The sequence below is a fragment of the Silene latifolia genome, chromosome 8 (genome assembly GCF_048544455.1).
Source record: "Silene latifolia isolate original U9 population chromosome 8, ASM4854445v1, whole genome shotgun sequence".
In the NCBI taxonomy this organism is placed as follows: domain Eukaryota; kingdom Viridiplantae; phylum Streptophyta; class Magnoliopsida; order Caryophyllales; family Caryophyllaceae; genus Silene; species Silene latifolia.
The window spans coordinates 73,342,569-73,364,413 of record NC_133533.1 but is presented as its reverse complement, the minus strand read 5'-3'; the positions used below and the strand labels follow the sequence as shown (position 1 = coordinate 73,364,413).

The 21,845-nt window shown below is 40.9% G+C and overlaps 1 protein-coding gene across 1 annotated transcript; it reads left to right on the top strand.

The window, feature by feature from the left end:
• Positions 1 to 20,707: 20,707 nt before the first annotated feature.
• Positions 20,708 to 21,593, top strand: LOC141595363 (uncharacterized). Its single transcript, XM_074415327.1, has 2 exons — positions 20,708 to 20,750; positions 21,241 to 21,593. The coding sequence occupies exons 1-2, from the start codon at positions 20,708 to 20,710 to the stop codon at positions 21,591 to 21,593; spliced, it is 396 nt and encodes a 131-aa protein (XP_074271428.1).
• The last annotated feature ends 252 nt before the right edge of the window (positions 21,594 to 21,845 follow it).

Below are 21,845 nucleotides of genomic sequence, written 5' to 3'. Positions count from 1 at the left end.
GTGCTTAATGATTGGATGTGTCGCCATTTTGGCAAGACCCACCTTGCCTTGCAAGAAGGCATCCTACCTCATGGTTGTCTTGTTGTGAGTTGAAGGGGCGGAGTGAGACCCGCTAATTGTCTCATATCGGCTATTATTATTAGGATAGGTTAGTATTGGTCCTAGTCTTTGTCACCTTTTTACTCGGGACGAGCAAAGGTTCGGTTTGGGGATATTTGATGTGACCATAATTAGCGCATATTTAGCCCCCGAATTAGCCTTGTTCCCATGCTTTTTAGTGCCTATTTGGGTCATTTCTTATCTTTAGTTCTTTGTTTTGCATATTCTTTGAGATTTTGATCCCTTGGTAGGAAAGGAGTAAGAATCTTGCATTTTCATGGCAAAACGAGGCTAAATTGATTGTATTCAATGACCAAGCATCAAGAAGAGACAAGACTAGAAGGCCTTTGTACATATCATAGTAGAAGAACAATGTTGAGAACGGATCCTTGCGTCCCCAATGAAATCCCCAAGGAATTTATGAAGAAAAGGGAAGAAAAGAAGAAGAATTGACGCTGACCAACAATCCGAACGGATTGCAGGCAATCCGTCCGTCCAGCCTCAACAATCCGAGCGTCCCTCCTTGGAATCCGCTCGGATTCCCCCTCAACAATCCGAGCGTCCCTCTCCTGAATCCGCCCGGATTGCACCGCCCAAATCCGGCCGTCCCGACTCTAATCCGCCCGGATTCCTGCACAGCACGGATTTCATTCTTCAAGCTACGAAAAGAGAAGCCCTTCTCTCAGAAAATACCGGGTCCTCCTTGCTCAACTTAAAAATTGTAATTACTAGTTTAGCCCTTAGTTAACCCTAATGCATCCTCCCTAATTTTCACTATAAATACCCCATTAGTCTAATTAGAGGAGCATGTTCTTCTTATCAATAATTAGTGTAGTTAATATCAATCAAATCTCTCTCAAATATTGTAATCAAGTATTAATCAAGTTTTAATCCAAGTTTTAGTTCTTTAATCTCTCTCTTGTTCTTCCTTTATTTTGGGTAATTAGAAGATTATTGGGTTTATTGGGAGATTGACAACCTTCCATCAATCATCAAGTTCTTCTATTATTTTTTGCATTATTATTTTGGAATCATTAGTAGGTATAATCTCTTAATCCCTTTTTAATTATTGTTAATTACTTTCATTTATTCATCATGTTTCATATTGTTAGTATGATTGACAACCTTGCTAGCATGATCAACATGATAATGAGTGAGTAGTCTCTTAGCTAGGGTTTAATGGGTGATTAGGGGAAACCAACATGGGGAATGATTCATGCTTAAATTAATATGCTTTCATATCTTATTTGCTTGCTTGTTTTGATCTTAATACATGCACATGTTATATTTGATGAAATGTTAAGCCTATGAATCCTTGCATTTACTATCATCTCCTATCTTTTCAATGAGACTTGTAAGACATAACCCAACTCGAGTCTTGTTACACCATGCTTGTGTTGAGTAGGAAAGATTAAGTCGACTTGTAGGTGTTGTACAATCTAATCGATTCGGCTCCGGGACCCAAACTTTCCTAGGATTGTAAGATATAACCCAACTCAATCCATCACAACAATAATTGCTTGCTTATAATTTGAGAACATGTTTGTATGATCATATCCCATGATTCCCCTATGAACCCATGACACCCTAGTGCCTTTAATCAATTGTTTACACCCCTTATTTTATTCATCTTGCTTGTTTATTTTCATTGTTATTCTAGTTAAGTAACCTTCTATATCAACCCAATTTGTGACACCCCTAGACACTACTAGTTACAATAGAATTCTCATTTCAATACCCGTCCCTTGGGATCCGACCTTTACTTGCCTCTTTACTAATTGTAGAGTTGTTTGTGAAGTATAAATTGTGTTTTGTATCGACCATTGACCAACGACCACATCTACTTAATTGTGAACACGAAATGGCCTCGATCAGAAAGACACCATCTCCCATCAAATCTCATACTGCCATCTGTATGAATAGAGAACTGAGACACTGTCCCCTTCTCTACTCCAGCTCTCTACTCCTCAATCTTAGGATCCAAAACCCGTTTCCTGCGAATATCACCGTAAAGATCTAGTTCCACTGTCAAGTCACCTCTAGCATCCCCTTTCTGTATCATATGAATCCCTATCTTCCCCACCTCATCTCGCAACCTCATCAAAGACATAGCTGTGCATAGAGAATGCACACTCTTCCTGCTCAGCGCATCTGCAATAACGTTCGCCTTCCCTTCATGGTATATAATATCCATGTCATAGTCCCCTATCAGCTCCATCCACCTCATCTGTCTCATGTTCAACTCCTTTGGAGTGAAGATGTACTTGAGACTCTTGTGATCTGAAAACAAACACCTTAAAGGTCGCCCCCATAAATATAGTGCCTCCAAATCTTGAGAGCAAACACAACTGCACCTAACTCCAGATCTTGTGTCGGATAGTTCTCCTCATAAGGCTTCAGTTGCCTAGAAGCATAGGCAGCTACTTTCACATTCTGCATTAACACACAACCCAAACCATTCTTTGAAGCATTTGTATATATCTCAAAGTTCTCACACCCTTCAGGTAATGCTAAGACCGGAGCTGTGGTCAAACGCTCTTTTAATGATTGGAACGCCGTCTCACAACTTTCATCCCAATGAAATCTGTTCTCTTTCCTCATTAACGCTGTCATAGGTCTGGCTATCTTAGAAAAGTCTTTCACAAACCGACGATAGTACCCTGCCAAACTTAAGAAACTCCTGATCTCTACATATTCTTCGGTGCTTCCAGCCGAGTGACTGCCTCAATCTTTGCCAGATCCACAGCTACATCCTTCTTAGATATCACATGCCCCCAGAAAGGCAACTTCCTCGAGCCATAACTCACACTTAGAAAAATTTGCATATAGCTGATTGCCACGCAAATTCTGCAACACCAACCTCAAGTGCTCATCATGCTCCTCCTTAGCCTTGGAATAGACTAAGATATCATTTATGAACACCACCACAAACCGATCCAAAAACTGACTAAATACCCTGTTCATCAAATCCATAAACACTGCAGGTGCATTAGATAACCCAAACGTCATCACCACATTCTCATAGTGACCATACCTCGATGTAGAAGCTGTCTTTGGTATGTCCTCATCCCGAATCTTCAACTGATGGTAACCCGACCTCAATTCAATCTTGGAAAAGACTGCTGCCCCGTTAAACTGGTCAAACAGATCATCTATCCATGGCAAAGGATACTTATTCTTTACTGTAACCCTCTTCAGCTCTCTGTAATCGATACACTACCTCAAACTCCCATTTTTCTTCTTCACAAACAGAACTGGTACTCTCCACGGTGATACGCTAGGTCTAATGTATCCTTTATCAATCAAATCATCCAGCTGCTTCTTCAGCTCCTCCAAATCCTTAGGAGCCATGCGGTACGGGGCCGTAGAAATTGGTCCCGTCCCTGGTTTCAGCTCCACACTGAAATCTATCTCCCTCTTTAGTGGTAAACCTGGTATCTTCTCCGGAAAAACATCTGGAAACTCTCCCACCACTGCTATATGATCAACTGTCGAACTCACCATACTATGGTCTCTCACAAGGCATAGGATCAAAGGACACCCCTTCCTCAAATAAGACTTCAATGTCACCGCTGCAATTACTTTAACTTTGGGTTTGGCAACAAACCCACGATAAGACACACTAACTCCCTTAGGACCTCTCAAAGAGACTCTCTTTTGGTGACAGTCTATCCTAGCCTTGTACTTACCCAACCAGTCCAAACCAACTATCATCTCAAAACCATCTATAGGAAACTCTAACAAGTCCACAGGTAGGTCAACCTGCCCAACTATCATAGACACACCCTTATACACCCTCTCATAATATATAGACTCACCCGACGGTATAAAAAATTCCTCTTTTAGAGATTCAAACTCCCTCAAACCCAAAAGCTTAGCATGACTCGACGATACAAAAAAATGTGACGCTCCCGAATTAAACAAAACAAAGGTAAAGATACCATTAACAAGAAAAGTACTTGTGATTACATCAGCATCATCCTAAGCAGCTTTCTTGTGCATCAAAAAAAGCTTGCCACTGGTCTTCTGTCCACCTCCCTGGACAGTACTAGCAGAAGTACATGGCTTAGCAGCCGACCCCTTGTTATTGTTCATTGCTGGCTTTTGATATGAATTACCGCCATTGCGGTTAGCCCCACCGTTGCTGTTCTGAGCACCCTGATTGTTCCAATGCCCAGCCGGCCTGTTACTAGCATAACTCTAAGACGGACCCTGAGAGAAACTCCCCTATGATGGCCTCTGGAAACCCTTGCCCACAGCACTGGTGCACTCATGTCTCTTATGTCCCATACCGCCACAGTTAAAGCAAGATATTCTCCACCTGCTACTACCACCACCTCGACCACGCCCAAAAGAAGCTCCACCACTAAAGCCCGATCCCGGCGAATAAGCCCTTGCCTGGTTATGGCCACCCCTCTTGTAACTGGACTAACCACCACCCTCACTCTCAGCCTTCCTCTTCTCAGGACCTCTCCCCCTATTCTACTTAGCCATCTCCACCAATCTCTCAACTCTTCCCGCTCTCTCATACACTTCATTAACATCGGCAAAGACCCCAGCCGGTAACTTTTCCATAATCTTATATGTCAGAACCTTCTCAAACCTCAACGCTAAGTTCTCCTGTCTCAGCCCCACATCCTCTGCATACCTAGACTTCTCATTGAACATGTGATAGTACTCAGCTACTGTCGTATCCAGAGTCATCTTTAAATCATCAAACTCCTCACTCAACTTACTACAGACATGTTCCGGCATAAACTCTCGACGCATAGCTTTCTTGAACTCATCCCAAGGTATAGCTGACTTCCCCTGTCTCACATACAGATCTAAGGCACTCTCCCTCACCTTATCCCGCGATTCTTCGGCTGCATCCCTCAAGTAGAACGCAGCTTGTTCCACTCTAAAAGCCTAAGGGCAATGAACCACATTCAGAATATTCTCCATCTCTCTGTGCCAATTATCAAGCAAGATTGGCACACCTGTACCCATATACTCCTTTGGGTTGAAACGAGCGATGTTGATTCTCATCTTAGCAAAATCCACCCCAGCCTCCTTATTCTTCCCAAACTTCTTTAAGACATCTGTAAGCGCGTCTTGATGCTCTAGCATATTAGCTATCTCATCAACACTCATCATCTCGGCCCTAACATACAACGCAGATCTCTTCGCCGGCATATTTGAACTATATAAGAGAAAGGGTAAACATAAACACACATCTCATAACTTAAACACGTAAATGACCTGAGCTGCTCACACTCGACCGAGCACATAACCAACTCGATCGAGTTGAGGCCACTCGATCGAGTTTCCCACTTACTCGATCGAGTGCCTCGACTCCAGAAACTGACCAGAAAGCATCAAAAACCTCACTCGATCGAGCCCCTTACTTACTCGATCGAGTATACCTTGCCCGATCGAGTCCCCCTTCTTAGTCGATCGAGTGCCCAAAAACAGCAGACTGTCGAGAAACGTTATACACCCCACTCGATCGAGTCCCTCACCTACTCGATCGAGTCCCCCCCACACGATCGAGTCATGCTGACTCGTATACTACCCGCATGTTTAACTCAACTACATCCCACAACACTATGTATATATAAATCCATATGCATACGTATATACAACAAACAACATCCTATTCACATGTTTCTAATAAGCCACATTAGAAATCAATCATCATGCAATTTCGTTTTTTTCATATCAACATGTAATCATGTTACTTACTCACCTTTTCGCCACCATATTCTCCATCCTCCACATGCATTCATCCACCAATTCATACAACACATTTCAACATCGATGTGCAACACAACTTAAATAAACACAAAGCGACCCCAAGACATACCCCTTAGTGACCGGTTCAAAGTCGTTGGGCGAGATCGCGACTTTAGGACATCTCCCAAGCCTTTGCATTAGCTCCTAACAACTCCTACCCAGGTTCTTTTTACTTTGACTCCCTAGCTTCATTGGTTTCATTACTTACATGTTCCAAAATCATCGCTCTGATACCACTTTGTAACACTCCCATATACTAAGTGCCTTACCAGGACCACCTAATGCATGTGAATGCTACCATCTCGGTTACCCGAGGCAATGTATATCAAATAGAAAATAAATAAACGTACTTTACTAAGTAAATTTAAAGCGATACATGTCCAAAACCAAAACTGTCAAAGAAAATAAAACCGTTCGAAAAATGCCAAACCAACTTAGTAAATAAATGTTTAACGACACATCGGAAGACTTCTAGACATTTCGTGATGACTCAACCCAGCTATCCATGCGCGTCTATCTCGTACCTTTTCAATAACTGCTCACCACAGTTTTCAAATCATTTAAATGGGGTCAGTTACTGATTACACAAAAACAATACAACAGAAACAATACAACAGTCACACAATCTCCATCATTACTCCACTGACCTGACTACACACTAAAGTGTGTAGTCCTGCCAGAATGCCCATCTCAACAAGTATTCCACACCTCCAGTGGGGGACCGCAGCCGTTCCCACCTAATCCCCGCTCATCTCATCCGAGCAATAACCCATGTTCCTTAATGTGCACATCCCCTCTGTGGCGGGTACCACAAAGGACGAATCAAGGGCGTGAAGCCACTCCCGCAAGTGACTCCTCTCTGCCGAGGGCGCACCTCGCGAACCACAGACAATTACACAACCAACCACACTATACAACAACAATTACCAATCACCAATTTCAATACGATATATAGATGAATCAATATTAAACAACCATCAACAACAACTATGTAATTAATAACCGAGCAGGGAAACCCTACCTGGAATAAGCAACCACAAGACCGTCACAAGAAGCTAATCAATAATGCTCCTCTACGAAGCCTCCTCCTATAACCACATATAATTATTCAATCATCCTCTCATGTCGTGGCAAGGGGGTTCGGTACCTCCCAAATCGGCCGAGTGGCCCACTATATTTCGAAGACATCCACAAGTTCGGAGTTCCGGAAAACACTCTCTTGGACGAGAGTATCTTGAGCGGGCACCTTTTGTTGTCGCCCAATTTGCCTCATAAGCTTTTCGGTATAGAGAAGGAATCAACCTTCAAAACCACCACCATCAATAAATAAGAACTAGCGGCCAAAGCAGGCAACCCCGTGAAGGACCTCAAGTGCAACCATGGCACCACGCAACAGATATGAGGATCACCCTCCTCCAGCAATCTCGAGGTCCAATAGGCCTCGGTGGATGCAAAACTATCCGAGTACAATTTCGTCCTCATAGCAAGTGACGGAAGGAGTAAGAAGAAGAATCGGCCGGAGGCTCTACATACCTTAGCCTCTACATTAGCCACACTTGGAGGATCCTTGGAGATCCGAACGAGGGAGCTTCTCCATAAGAGCCCTTCTCGTCCACCGCTTGGATGATCCCGCCAAGCACCAACAATGATGGATCCCAACCGTGCTCTATTTGCTCAACTACATGCACAAGGGTCATACTACCGTAACACTTCTTGCGGAAAAACGAAAACATGATGTTTCGAATCGCAAAACTGAGAGCTTGCTTCAAGGAATGAGGATTGCACCTTGACTTGACGAAGCACCAACAATTGACCAACTCCCATTACAACGAGTTGATACTTCTCGGGAGGCGAGAAATCCCGGGACCAATGTCGCAACCTATTTTCGAAAGCATCCATGGATTGATTTGTGGAAGAAGAAGAAAGGTTTTCGTAGAGATATTTTTCGTGTTTTGGATGATGAAACAATGAAGCACAAACGCCCTATTCATACAAAACAATCATCGCTTTTTTCCGAAAAAAGGGGAAGCTCCCTTCCATCGCCAACGGCCACGCGCCTCTTTGGGCTGGTCCTTAGAGTCCGCACCTTGAATTGTCCCTATCAAGTTGTATTTCTTCCTGACACTTAGATTCTCTCGCCTCAGGTCTCGCGTCTCTTCGGGCTTATTTGGGAATTTTTGTGTTTTCTCACACACACATTTCCTTGTTTTCGCGTTTCACGAAATCCGGCACGGTTTCCATGACGCAGCTTAAACATACGGGGTTTTCAATTCTTTTTTTTAGGGGGGAAGGGCTACTCGCCCAGATCTGCGATGGATCATTTAGATGTCGGTCGAAAATTCCGAATTTTTTTTCGCTTTTTCGCATTTTTCCACAAAATTCTAAAATTGATAACACGACGTCAATTTTCTTCAAAATTCAAGCTCTTACAAATCGGAGTCTTGAGCTCACAAAAATCAAATCAAATACACTCGTAAAAATTTCTTTTGAAATTTATCCGTGACGGTTCGAGTTTTAGTTTTTCGCGTTACAAATCAATTTTTAGCAAAATTCGACGCAATTTAATTTAAACATGAGTTAATTGCTCAAAATTTGAAATCAAATTTACATGAAAAATCCAAACGTGACGACCAGTCGTGGAATTTTCAAAATTTCTTTTCAAATTCAAATAGTCGTCGTGGTTATTTTTGTCAAATGCTTTTGCGTGTTTACGTTTATGCGTACGTGCTACCCGTTGCTTGTTTTCTACACTAACGATGCAGGAACAAATGCAAAGCAAAAGGGAACTAGCAGCTGACCGTGCTTCTCCGAAACACAACACAAAAAAAGCTAAAACATAATAAACGTTTTCTACACTAACGATGCAGGAACAAATGTAAAGCAAAAGGGAACTAGCAGCTGACCGTGCTTCTCCGAAACACAAAAAAAAAAAGCTAAAACAAAATAAACTACAATCCAAAAACACATATATACAAACTACCTCACGCAAAATGTAAATATGTACAAACAAAAGTCCAAAGCACGGACAAACAACTAAAACTACTCAACGCCTCCCGTTGGCCCACTCTCGGTCTCACGAGGAGTCGCGGGCAAATCAGACACCACCACCTGCTCGAGCCCCCTCTCTGGAGAACTCTTCAACGTCTCGTACTCCATCGTGACGCGAATCTCCTCCACCGCAGCCAACTGAGCCTTAAGAGAGGCAATCTCCACATCTGGGCTCTGCAACCCGTCCTCACGATGCCTCAGCTCCTGGTCCCGACTGATGATCCCCAGCTCGTGTGCTTGGATCGTTGACCTCGCTGCGTCCAACTCAGCACGGATCCGAGCAAGCTCCGCCAGATCCGTAGTACCCTGCAAAACACAATACAGGTCATTGAGATCTAAACGTGAAATGCAACACAAAAACAAACAAAACAACAAACAAAAAGCACCTGTGCAAGCCGAGACTCCCTCGCAGCGAGGTCACCAGCAAGTGCCCTCCACCGGTTAGCCATCCGCCACAAAGCCTGATGACTAGTTGTCAACACCTATAACAAGAAAAGTCCTTCAACACAACAAGAATGCAAGGCAAAATACAAACAAGGAGGAGTATTCAATTCAGAAACTCACCCTCAGAACTGTCAACCTCCATTCGATGCCAGCGTAAGTCACCACAGCAGTCGCAGGCTCTGGCAGACGCAACTGTAGCTCCTCACCACCCGACCCCTGGAAGGTGGTCTATGTTGGGAAAGCTGGAGGCTGGGTCCTCATGAGCGCGTCGACACCCTGCAACAGGAATCTGCGTCGAAGTTAACAAACCATTCCGCCAAAGCGCAAAAAGAGGCAATTAATACAAAGAACAGAGAAGTCATACCTCAATCGGGTACCAGGCAAGCCTCGACGAGCGAAAGGTGTCGTAGCCGGCCTCCCGTAACAGCAGCTCCTCACCTCCACGGTCGTGGAGGTTCTCCTCAACCTCATCGGGTGTTAACTCCTAGAACAACACCCTAGGCGGATCGACCGGCACCACAAAGGTCTCAGTAAAACACTGACGAGCTAAACACCCACCCAGGAACCAAACCGCCTTGATCGCCGTCTCGATGTATAAGCGCTGCCAACTACAAGGTCACAGACGCTCCCTGACAGCAGCCGGTATGCCTGTGTACTGCTCCCAAGGCCACAGGACAAACTACACTCAAGTCAAAGCTAGTCAACTAACCGGGATATTTCTATGCTATCTAGTCATCCTATCTTTATCCGTTTCTATAAAACAAAAGAGATAAGAAGCACCGACTTATGTCTCTAACCCTGAGGGCGTTCACCCGACGCCTTCAGTACTCATAAGTAGACTTTGTCGACTTATTCCGAACCACCGTCCAATCCCTCATAGCATGGTAAGCCAAAGGCACGTCACCCGTCGTCTTGGGGTGTAGGGGAACGAAGGAAGCATACAACCAAGCTTGTAACAAAACACGACAACCACAAATCAACCATTTTTCCAAAAAATTGCCTAAACTCAAAAATCAATAAAAAAATCAACCAAAAATCAAAATCAAAATCAATAAAAAAAAAACCCACAAAAATGCTCGTACTTCCAAGATGAGGCCGGGACCAACCAAGCGGGAGAACTGCTATCCCCCATCACCTCCGGACGAACTACAGCATGCATGTAACGGGTAAAACTCGCTAAAGCCGGCATCACCCAGTCAAACTGACCCAAGGCGTCCAGGTCAGCAAGCAGAGGACGAACCTTGGTCGACAAGCCCTCACCCTTGTCACCAAAGTACGTGGTACCCAAGAAGTACCACAACCACAACCGCGCCTCATGCGCGTCAGCGTCAGCCTCAGCCTCCGGACTCGCCAACGGCGCCGGAACAAAGCTCGCCACTATCCCCCCTGAAGTGGTGCCCCACATAGGAGTTCGCGATCAGGAAATAAGTGATGTCAGTCGCGCAAGCAAAACATTGTCGATAAAACCTTCTACCACGGTAGAAGACACTCTCTCCGGCGTCTCCGGGAACTCAACACGCGTCTCACCACAGGGAAGGTCATATATCATGCCAAAGTCCTCCAAGGTGCCACCTACCTCCCCAAACTCCATCTGGAACGACGACGTCGTGTCCAAGTAGCGGTCCAACATGGCGCGAATCAGACACAGATTCGACCTAATCGAAGCCCTGTGAATCTCGCCCCAAGCAGCCACCAACGGCCCCATAGCCGACCTCTCAATCAACGCCCTCGTACCGGCCCGGAGAACGTCGTAGAAGCCCAGGCAAGTCGAGAAGCCTGAGGAAGTACTCATGGTAGAAATCTCCTGAAATTGGGAATTAAACATCATCAGAACACCTATTCATGTCTGAAACAACAAAATAGCAAAAACACAACAAAGCATCAAACTCACAAAGCCCTCGTGTGCACGGTAAGAGATGTGAGTGTCTAACCGCAATAACAGTTGACTTCCGTCAAAGCCCTCGGCCCAGGCAGGTGCCGCCAGCAGGTTCACCCCTCGAGAGGCTGTAACCCGTCGAACATCCCAGTTCTCGACAAAGACGTCATCCGCATCCGTCTCCACTCTCCGTCTCTTCTCCCCACGAGACTCCACGCGACGAGGAGGAGGCCTCTCAACGACCCTCACAACGTTCTAAAGCTCTCATCCAGTGGGTCGAGGACCCCTCCTCCTAGTAGCACAGAACCTACTCCCAGAGGTACCCTAGCACAAACAGCCTCAACAACGGTCTCCTTCCGAGCCCCCGTGGCTCCCCCAGCACCAACGGGCTCCTGACGAGCTCCCGCGGCTCTGACAGCCTCCTCAGTGGGCTCCTCTTCCTCGGAAGCATCATCTACCATCACCTCGCGCACACTCGCCGGAGTAATAACCGGACCGGTCCCAAACAAGACCTCTAAGGCCTCAGCAACGGACCCAGTAGGCCCAGAACACTCCCCTTCAATCAAGACAAAACAGAAAATGTCAGCCGAAATTTCGGCATTATGACGGCACAAAATGGACAAATCCAAAAAAAAACAACAAACCTCCTCCTGCAAATGGAAAACAGAACGAGGGCAAACCCGCCCAAACCCAACCAACAAAAACACTTCACAAAAATCGCACAAAAAACGACTCGCCCTTCTTTTCAAGCAAAAGACGAGTCAAAATAACAAAAAAAATTTCAAAAACCACCAAACACCTCAAGGCCCACACAAGTCCCTCAAATAAGCAATAAAAATTACCGACACAACTGGGTATTTTTCGTAGCTCAAAAAGGCAATTTTACGCCAATTCGGGTACAAACAGATCAAAAATTCAAAATACGACTACAACAAAACAATGTGACTTAATCACATCTCAAAGTGACCTAAACTACTGTTAAGGTCCATTTTAAAATAAATTGGCTCAATTTAAGCTCAAAACAGATCTTATTTCATCAGATATAAGACCGTCACAAAAAGGCAAAAATTCAAATTTTGCCCACAACACCCAACGAAGGCTCAACATAGCAAAGACGGTCTTCCCCGACTTTAATACTATGGTTTTCTATGTCTTTGTGTACTCTATCGAGTGGGGCTTACTCTGTCGAGTAAGTAAGTTTGGTGTACGAAATAGTGTTCTGCTGATGGGTACTCGATCGAGTAAGTGTGGCACTCGATCGGGTATGGGTCACTCGATCGAGTAAGTTGGTTCTGCGGGTTGTTTTAGCAAGGATTTGTAAGTAACGTGTGGTTGGTATTTAAAGCTTTCCCTCACTTTCTTTATCACTTTTTATCTTTTCTAAAAACCTTTCGAGAGAGAAAACAAGTACGTTGCTTTTGTTCTTCGCGTTGCTATCAAATCACAAAGGCTAAGGTTGTCAGATCGTCGTGTTCTTTACATCGTTGAGTTCGTCGTGTCGTGGGTAAGATCCTTGTATAGTTTTTATACCTTTTCGTTGATTTTGTTTAAAACCCTAATTGCGTAGATTGGGGGTTTTGGGAGTATGATGTATATTAGATAGTGATTATATGGTTATGTGTTTATAGGAGGTGGTTTTGTAGAGGAGCAATATTAAATAGCTGCTTTGTGACGATCGTGGTGAATTGATTATTCCAGGTAGGGTTTCCCTACTCGGTTATTGATTACATAATTGTTGGTGATGGTTGTGTTTTTTGTTGATCTTTATTGTATTGGATTGAATTCGTGGTGTTGTTGTATAATTGGTTGTGTTGTGCATGTCTGTGCTTCACGAGGCGTGTCCTCCGCTGAGTGGAGTCACTTGCGGGAGTGGCATCACGCCCTTGATTCGCCCTCTATGGAACCCGCCACAAGAGGGGATGTGCACATTAAGGAACATGAGTTATCGTTCAGAATTGATGAGCGGGGATTTGGTGGGTACGACTATTAGGTTCACATACTACTTATTAGACTCCTCTAATAGTGAACTAATTAACTTCTTAATATATGTTCTTTAGATCTAGTGCATGCATAAGAAAATAAGAGATTAATAAGGAAAAATAATGTCCCTTACATTGTAATATGCCTCGAAATTAAGGGCACAAATAAGGCCACCTTCCTTATTTGTTCTTGAGCTATAATATATTGGATGATCCTCAAAAAATCCCAATGTAGAGATTCTCCTTTGATTGCACCCAAGACTAATCCCTTAAACTAGTATATTAATTAACTAGATTAATATAGAAGTACCCTTAAAATTAAATCTAATATTATCACTATTACTACTCTAGTAATCTTACATTTTTATTATATTAGATGAACAATTTTATTTTTCTAAAAACTTGTTTTAGAGAGAGTTGGAGAGAATGAGTGAATGAATGCATGAAGAGTGAATGGTGTAATAAAAAGAGAACAAAAAATTCTCTCATAAAGAGAGGAGGGAGCCGGGTAGAAGAGGCCAAGGATGGCATCTTTTCTTTTCTTTTTGTTCTTTTCAATATTGTAGGTGTAAGGCTATGTCTCAATAGGTATGATTATAATAATTTTAACCATTAAAATTAATCACCCATTATCCTCCACAACCTACAATATTTCGGTCCATATACATAAAATGGTAGTGATACTTGATCACATAAATTTGTCACAGAATATGTCACATGTTATTAATTAATTTAATGCATATTTATCAAATAAATATCATTTTATAAATTAATTAAATTACATACAACAAATTGACTAGTGATACTTGATCACATAAATAAAATGGGTCATATAATTATAATTCACAACATCTTATAATTATAATTAACCATCCATTCTTATCTCAATTGTTTCACAAACAATAATCAATTTTAGTAATAAAATATTTCAATTACTAAAATAAATCTTATTTAATCCCATTACAATAAGATATAAATATTCCTCTCACAAGTGAATTGTTCAATTTTAAGGAATTGATTAACTTGTATCGTCATACAATTAATCAATTTGTCTATTAAGGGAATTTGTCCTTTAGGTGTGACCTTAAGGGGTCAACTGACCACAACCGTCAAACGCCAGTAATGTAAAACTCTACTTAGCCAATAATTACCGATTAATGATGATCAGTTGACTATATAATAAATCATCCCTTACGTATTCGTAATATGAGATTTAAACATGTGATCACACTATTGTTGAGGACACATATTCCAACAATCTCCCACTTGTCTGAGACAAGTGTGCGTCACCAATTCTCTTATCCTATTACAATCTCCCACTCAATGCAAGGTGTCTCGCGGGTCGTACTTGCACTTGATCATATCTTGAGTGGTTTTCTCGACCTGGAGTGTAACTGTCTGACCGGAATTATCTACCGTAGATATTTTCCGAGCGTGGCCACGCATTTCCCGTTCACTACTCCTCGAGTGGCCTTGAGATTTCAAACAACCGTGACAAGGGGGTGGACAATTCCTATCGTACTATTCCCTCCGTTTAGCCACAGTTCATCATAACCCAAAATATACTCATTTGACCTCATTTACGACAGTCGTAGAGCTTAAATAAAAGCTAATCAGAAATTGTGCCAACTTGGGCGAATAGTCTCTAGTCAAAAGAATTGACTTATAAGAATACTATAGTAGCTCTTGCCACGACCAGGCTTTATGAATTACCAGAACTCTATAAGCGGTCACTGCCCGACAAAGTATCCCATACAGTCTGTCTATGTGATCGACTAGTCATCCCATATGACTCTATGGCACTTGAACTTGCCATCAATCGCATCACACTCTAGTCACTACGAGACGTCACCTCATATAAGTAACTTGGGGCGAAAACTATGTTAATCCAGTTCACTTTAATAGGGTTCAACTTTGTCCTCAGAACCTATTTGGATATAACAAAGCAATAAAAAAGTTTTTAATAAAACTTAAACGATAAATGCGATTATCATATATGAATAGTCAATACACTATTACTACTTCATATCTTATAATCTATAGTGTACCTCTTACACTTTTAAAATGCATTAAAAGCTTGGCAAGTGGATATAATATGTATCCATATATTCCAACTTTATTAATTGCTATTTCCTTCTTTTCAATGTTATTTCTAATAACATGAATTTATCTAAGTATATGTCTAGTCTTCTTACCAGACGTAGGCTCTTTAACTTGAAAGATGCTCCCACTGTTATCACATAACATGTGATAAAGTCATTGGTAGAGGAATCTACTCTCATTCCCTACGTTGACCATTTTATAACAATTTACTTAGATTCCTTTTGTATAATTTGCAATGTACGAAACTAAAACACTTTTCCAGCTTCTTACTCCTTAGTCAATAAAATCAGCCTAGGATTTCGACAAATCCTTTTCAGTTTGGAAACTAAAGCTTGTGCAACCCTTCAACACATAATTTAGTACATCATCCAAACATATGAACAAATCTTCAATTGTTTTTTAAGGCTTTCACAAGACCATCTTATGAATTAACTTGTTATTGACTTATTATGCTCCAAGCATATGGTTCATCACATCATGTGCATTTGTTGGCATACATGATCGTTCTAATGGCGGAATCATTAGCATTGATTTCATGTGATCGACAACTTAATAGGTTCAGTGAACGACTATGATTCCATCATAGTAATTCCACTTCCATCAACATGAATAACCCATTCAACTTTGTTGATGTTAAACAGATACGAAAGATCTTATCATTATAATATTCTCAACTCTATGCCAATATTCTCTCATATAGATTCGGTAATCTATGATATGTCGCACCTTTTTCTAGTCTCCCAATCACTCTTGACAGAAGAGAGCATTGGTACATTATTCTCAATAAGTAATATATCTTCAACATATAAGACATAGGAAAAAATAATTCTAGCTCCCACTTAACTTCATGTATAATCATGATTCTTCAATCATGTGAATGAAACCATTCTCAATTATCACATGAACGGAAAGTATAATCCTTTAATGCTTGCTTAAGACCATTCTAGGATCACTTAAGAAAGCTACGCATAAGATGTTAGGATTCTTAGATCTTTGTCTAAGGTTTTGTGTTCCAAACACATCCTTCTCTAAATTCCCATTTTAGAAAAGCGAATTTTTAATATCATTTGCCACTCTTCATCAAAATGAAATGTGGCGATTCCTAACATAATTTATCTTGATCAACATCTTCATGTCAATCTATGAAATTGAGTACTCTAAAGCTCTATTTACTTTTAAGGAGACCCTCGCCTTAAAGTAAATCTACTCTTGAGTAACAATCTTTGGATTGTAATGCTATGGCTCGGTTGTAACAAGGTCAATTTGGAATAATACCATTACTTTCGCAATGCAACATTTTAACAACAAGACATGTGTGCTAAACTCCCACTGAACTATACTCCCACTCTATCTTTATAGATTATAGTTCCATTACTTTCACAAAGTAATACATTAACTATAAGCCATGTTTGTAACGATCCAATCTACTCCCACTCTATCTCTCCGAAATACATCTATCTTCTTGAGAGATAGCTTTGTGAGTCACAAACATACATATGGAGGAGTATTAGAAGTTTCTCTAGATTGACGCATTAACTCATAAAAGACAAGCCCTATCATGGCAACTTGATTCATGTTATATGCGAGTCTTATCCATGTCATCTGTTAAATAGACTCTCTATTTTAGGTATCTCCTGGTTGACCATTCATTTAGAATAATGTGTCCGTATATTATTGCAAATTCCCTAATATACGAGTTCAATAACTCAACAAAACTTTATAATTGATGTTACATAACTAAGTTGTTACTTTTAGTAACAATGGCATAAGGAGAATCAAATTCATAGGTTATGGACATATAATGATCTAATCATTATATTTCTCGATTTGATCAATTTAAGTCTATAATCTTATGTTTCACTATGCAAGTAGTGTATGATGATAATTTTAGAACAAATGATAGGATAAAGTAAGTAACTTGGGTTGCAAACCAAGTCACTAATATCCAAAATACAACCATTATTTAAAGGATACAAACAAATTTCCAAGTTGCACGAGGAAATCAAAATAGTTCTAAAATCTCAAAATACAACATGAAAATAAAGACAAAGCAATATAAAGCCAAGCTTCCATAGATCTAGCTCCATGGGCGGCTACATCTAGCTTCCCTCAAGATCTTCTAGGCTTGCTTTTCTTTGCCCTTGTCCTTGCTAGAATGCCCTAATTACAATAAAAAGGGTAATCATCACAACTTGTATCAACATACCAAAGTCGAGATTGAAACATAAAAGATAGGGATAATTATATACCTACTGGAATGACCCTTCCAGCTTTGATATCGCCAAGGTATTTTGAACAAATTCTCTTCCAATGCCCAACACCACAACAATAGTGGCACTTGTCCCCGGATGAGGCACTATACTTGGGCTTGGAGGAGATAGCTTCACAAGGCTTTCCTTTGTTCTTGTAGAGAGTTTTCTTCTTTCCTTTATTACCAATTTTCTTAAAATTCCCTTTGCTCTTATGATTAACATTGAGCACAGCCTTGGTGGTGCTAACACTTAGCCCTATGTCCCTCTCGGCTTGCACAAGCATTTTGTGCAACTCATCAAGGGAAACTTTCTTGTTTTTCATATTAAAATTCACCCTGAATTGAACATATGCCTTAACTTTGTTTAAGGAATAAAGAATTCGATCAATGACGAGTTCCTCGGGAATCTCTACCTTGTTCATTTTTAGAGTCTCAACATGCTCCATCAACTTGAGCACATGAGGGCTAAATTTTTGGCTCTCTTTAATGTTGAGATCAAAGAATGCGGATGCCACTTCATATTGAATGATCCTTGGAGCTCGTGAAAACATAGTCCCAAGTTTTGTATAGATCTCATGAGAGGTGCTAATATTTATAGCACTTCTTTGGAGTTCGGCCTCCATTGAGAAGATCAACACATTTTTGATCGCGGCCGACTCTTTTTTCTAAACCTCATAGGCTTGCCTAGCGGCGGTGGTAGACCTAGCATTAGGTTCGGTGGGAGAGGCCTCGGTAAGGTGACGAAGCTTGTTGTCACCCTCCGCGTCCAAGCGAAGTTGAGCATCCCAATCGGCGAAATTGGACCCATTCTTTTCTAACTTACAATTATCCATGAAGGATCAGAGCCATGAAACATTGGTGATAGTGTTTGAGCTAGTGGTTGTGGGTGTGATTGGAGTTGCCATTGCAATTGAGAAAACGATTTCGACTACAAAATAGGAAGTGAAGGAATCAATAAACATCTATCGTTTTAATAATACTTGTAAACATTTTAAACAAGTTTGAAGCATTTATATAGTGACCTCTACCCAACTATTATAAATGATACCGAGATCCAAATTCATATTAATTTGGCATGGTGAGCTGATTCATCCCTTATTAATATAACTCAGTGGATTAACCTCTTAATCAATTCTACTTCTAGAACTCTCGGTCGATAAAAATTACTTTAATATTTATCTTTAACCCGGAACACATGCGACTACGGTCACGAATACTGCCGTTGAGCTCAATCCAAATTTTGATGTAATAACATTTTATTACCCACTTACCCAACGTAACATGTTTAGTACCCCGGTGAGCCGAGCCTACTTCCTCATGAAATTGGGACTCATGGTTTCTATTATTTGGTAAGGCTAATTCTCAATTATTATAAGTGAGAGGTCTTGTCAATTTATTATCTATCATGTTTTAAGTGAACTAAAGCGGTGAACTACGATAATTATAATTGACACGGTAGATGACTCGATATGATATGCATGTGTTGTTTAGGCGATTTGGCAATGCATGCAACATATTAAAATAAATGCTGAGCAATAGTAATAAATTCCTATTATGGCCTTCCTAAAGTAGAAAATCAAATAATCTATTACATATTCGGAAACCAACTCCTTTGGTCCCTTGAATCTTCAAGTGGCACGCCTTCCAATAACACCATCTTCGTTGGAACGCCTTTCCGAATGGCACCGTCTTGAAGAAACTCCATGATTACAAATAATAATAAAAATACAAAGCTATTCCTATTATACATTTGTAATATGAAAAACTAGTAAAATTAAAAGTGATACGAGATCACATTAAATTACAACCGAATCAATATTCCCTTTCATTACGGGTAATATTGATTAAAACTAAGGCCATACTAAGATAAAATTACATAATTCAAAAATTGTATAAATAAAAGACATTCAACAATTGAAATATGCAGCATTATAATATGTATATCAAATTCACAGATACATATAAGAAAGTTATGAGAGAAACACTAGAGAGAGAGCGATTGAGATCTTCGTTTTCAGCAATGGCGAAACGGAATAAATAAAAAAACAATCTCAATAAATCTAGTAATAATATAATTAATAATCACAAACAAGCAGATTCTTCAGCGGCTAGTACTAGTACGAATAATAATAATTCCACAGCTAATTCCCCCAAATCTGCAGGACGAACCTCGCTTAAGGTTTCGCCTCTGCGATTTGAGATGGAACTTGAGCCTATAGTAGAAGATGAGGAGTATGATAGTGAGCCTGGAGTTGAAGAGGACCCACCTGAACGTCCTATGGTTCAGCTGCTACCTGCTAATGTGGAAGGTGAGATTCATTTCTGGTCAACCGCCGTTTTTTGCTATATTCTTGGGGCTAATCCACCTAGTACGGTGATAACGGGTTTCATTAAACGAGTTTGGCCAAATAATGGGGTTGATAAGATTTCTTTCTTACCGAATGGGATTTTCATGGTAAGGTTCAAAACTAAGGAACAACGGCAGGCTATCCTTAATAATGGTCATCTGTTGTTTGATAACAAACCAGTGATTATTAAGGAGTGGAGTCCTGATGTTGCTCTTATTAAACATGATGTTCAAAAGGTGCCAATATGGATGAAGTTGTATGGTCTTGAGGTTAAATTTTGGGGTAAGGAAAGCTTGAAGAAACTGTGTGGTGAGGTTGGGAGTTTCATCAAATTTGATGATTCTACTGCCAATCTTAGTTTCTTTGGGTTTGCTCGAGTGCTTGTTGAAGTGCAAATAGGGCAATCTTATTCTAAGTAGATAGTGCTCAAGGATGAGTTGGGGCAGATACAGCGTGTGAGGGCTGAGTATGATTGGCTCCCTCTCAGTCGCACTAAATGCAAAGGGATGGGACATACTTAGGAGAATTGCAGGAAGGGGGAGAATGTTGCAACAAAGAATGCCTGGAGGCCAAAAACTAGACCTACTGTACAACAGCCTCATCCAGGTCCTAAGCAACGTCCTTCTATTAAGCCAGTAACTCAGTCCTCTCCTGTTCAGGTTGTCCCGACTAGTACACCTGTCTGTACTCCAAAACCAGTTCCTATCAGGGTGGAGTCTCCTGTGGAGGAAGTTCAGGCGGTGGGAGCTGGGCCATCTTTCCCAGGAGAATTCTCTCACGGATGATGAGGCAAGAGTTTCCTGATAGCAGGCAGTATACACCCAGAGGTATATCTTTTATAGATGCCCTGAACCTGTCCATCTCAAGGAGTGTTAGTGCTGGAAAAAGAGGATTAATGAAATTACAACTTGAAAATGGGTAGTTTAGGGTTTTGGAATATTAGGGGTATGAATAGTATCAATAAACAGAATGAAATAAAGTAGTTCATTAGTCAGAATAATATTGGTTTATTTGGTTTATTAGAAACTAAAATAAGAAGTAGTAACTGGGTTAGAGTTAAGAATAATATTTGTCAAAATTGGTCCATTTGCACTAATAGTAGTCAATGTAAGGGAGGTCGAATTTGGTTAATTTGGCAGCCTAAACATTATGTGGTAGATGTGAGATGTATTACTCCTCAGTTAATTCACTCTATTGTTACTAATAAAATCAAGGGCACTACATTTTGGTTTACCCTGGTTTATGGTTTTAACAAGGATCAGGAGAGAGTTAGCTTGTGGTCTAAGCTTAAACATTAGAGTGTTGAGATTAATACAGCTTGGATGGTTTGTAATGATTTTAACAATTTGTTGAATGTTAATGAGAGAATTGGAGGTGCTCCAGTTACTTGGAATGATGTTTTGCCTATGAGGCAAATGGTTGGGTCCTGTAATCTAGTTGAGGTAAAGTCCATAAGGGCTTTTTTCACTTGGAACAATAAGCATGAGAGTGGTACTAGGATTTACATCAAGCTAGATAGGTTGTTTGTCAATGGAGATTGGTTGAATTCTTTTCCTGAGTGCTATGCAAATTTTTTGCCAGAGGGCTTGTTTGATCACTGCCCATGTTTGGTGAATTTTCAAGTCAAAGATTCCAGGAAGAGGTCCCCATTCAAATACTTCAATATGTGATCTTTGGTTGAAGAGTTTGAAGGTATTGTCAGTCAGAATTGGGTGAAGAATATTAGAGGATCCCCCATGTATAAAGTGGTGACTAAACTTAAAGCTGTGAAGAAAGATTTAAGGGAGTTGAACAACAAAAACTTTAGTGATATTGAAAATATTACTAGAGTGATTGAACTTTCCCTCAAAGAGTTTCAGGTCAAGTTGAGTAAGGATCCTTTAAATAAGGAATGGTGTGAGGCTGAATCTACTTGTGCCAAA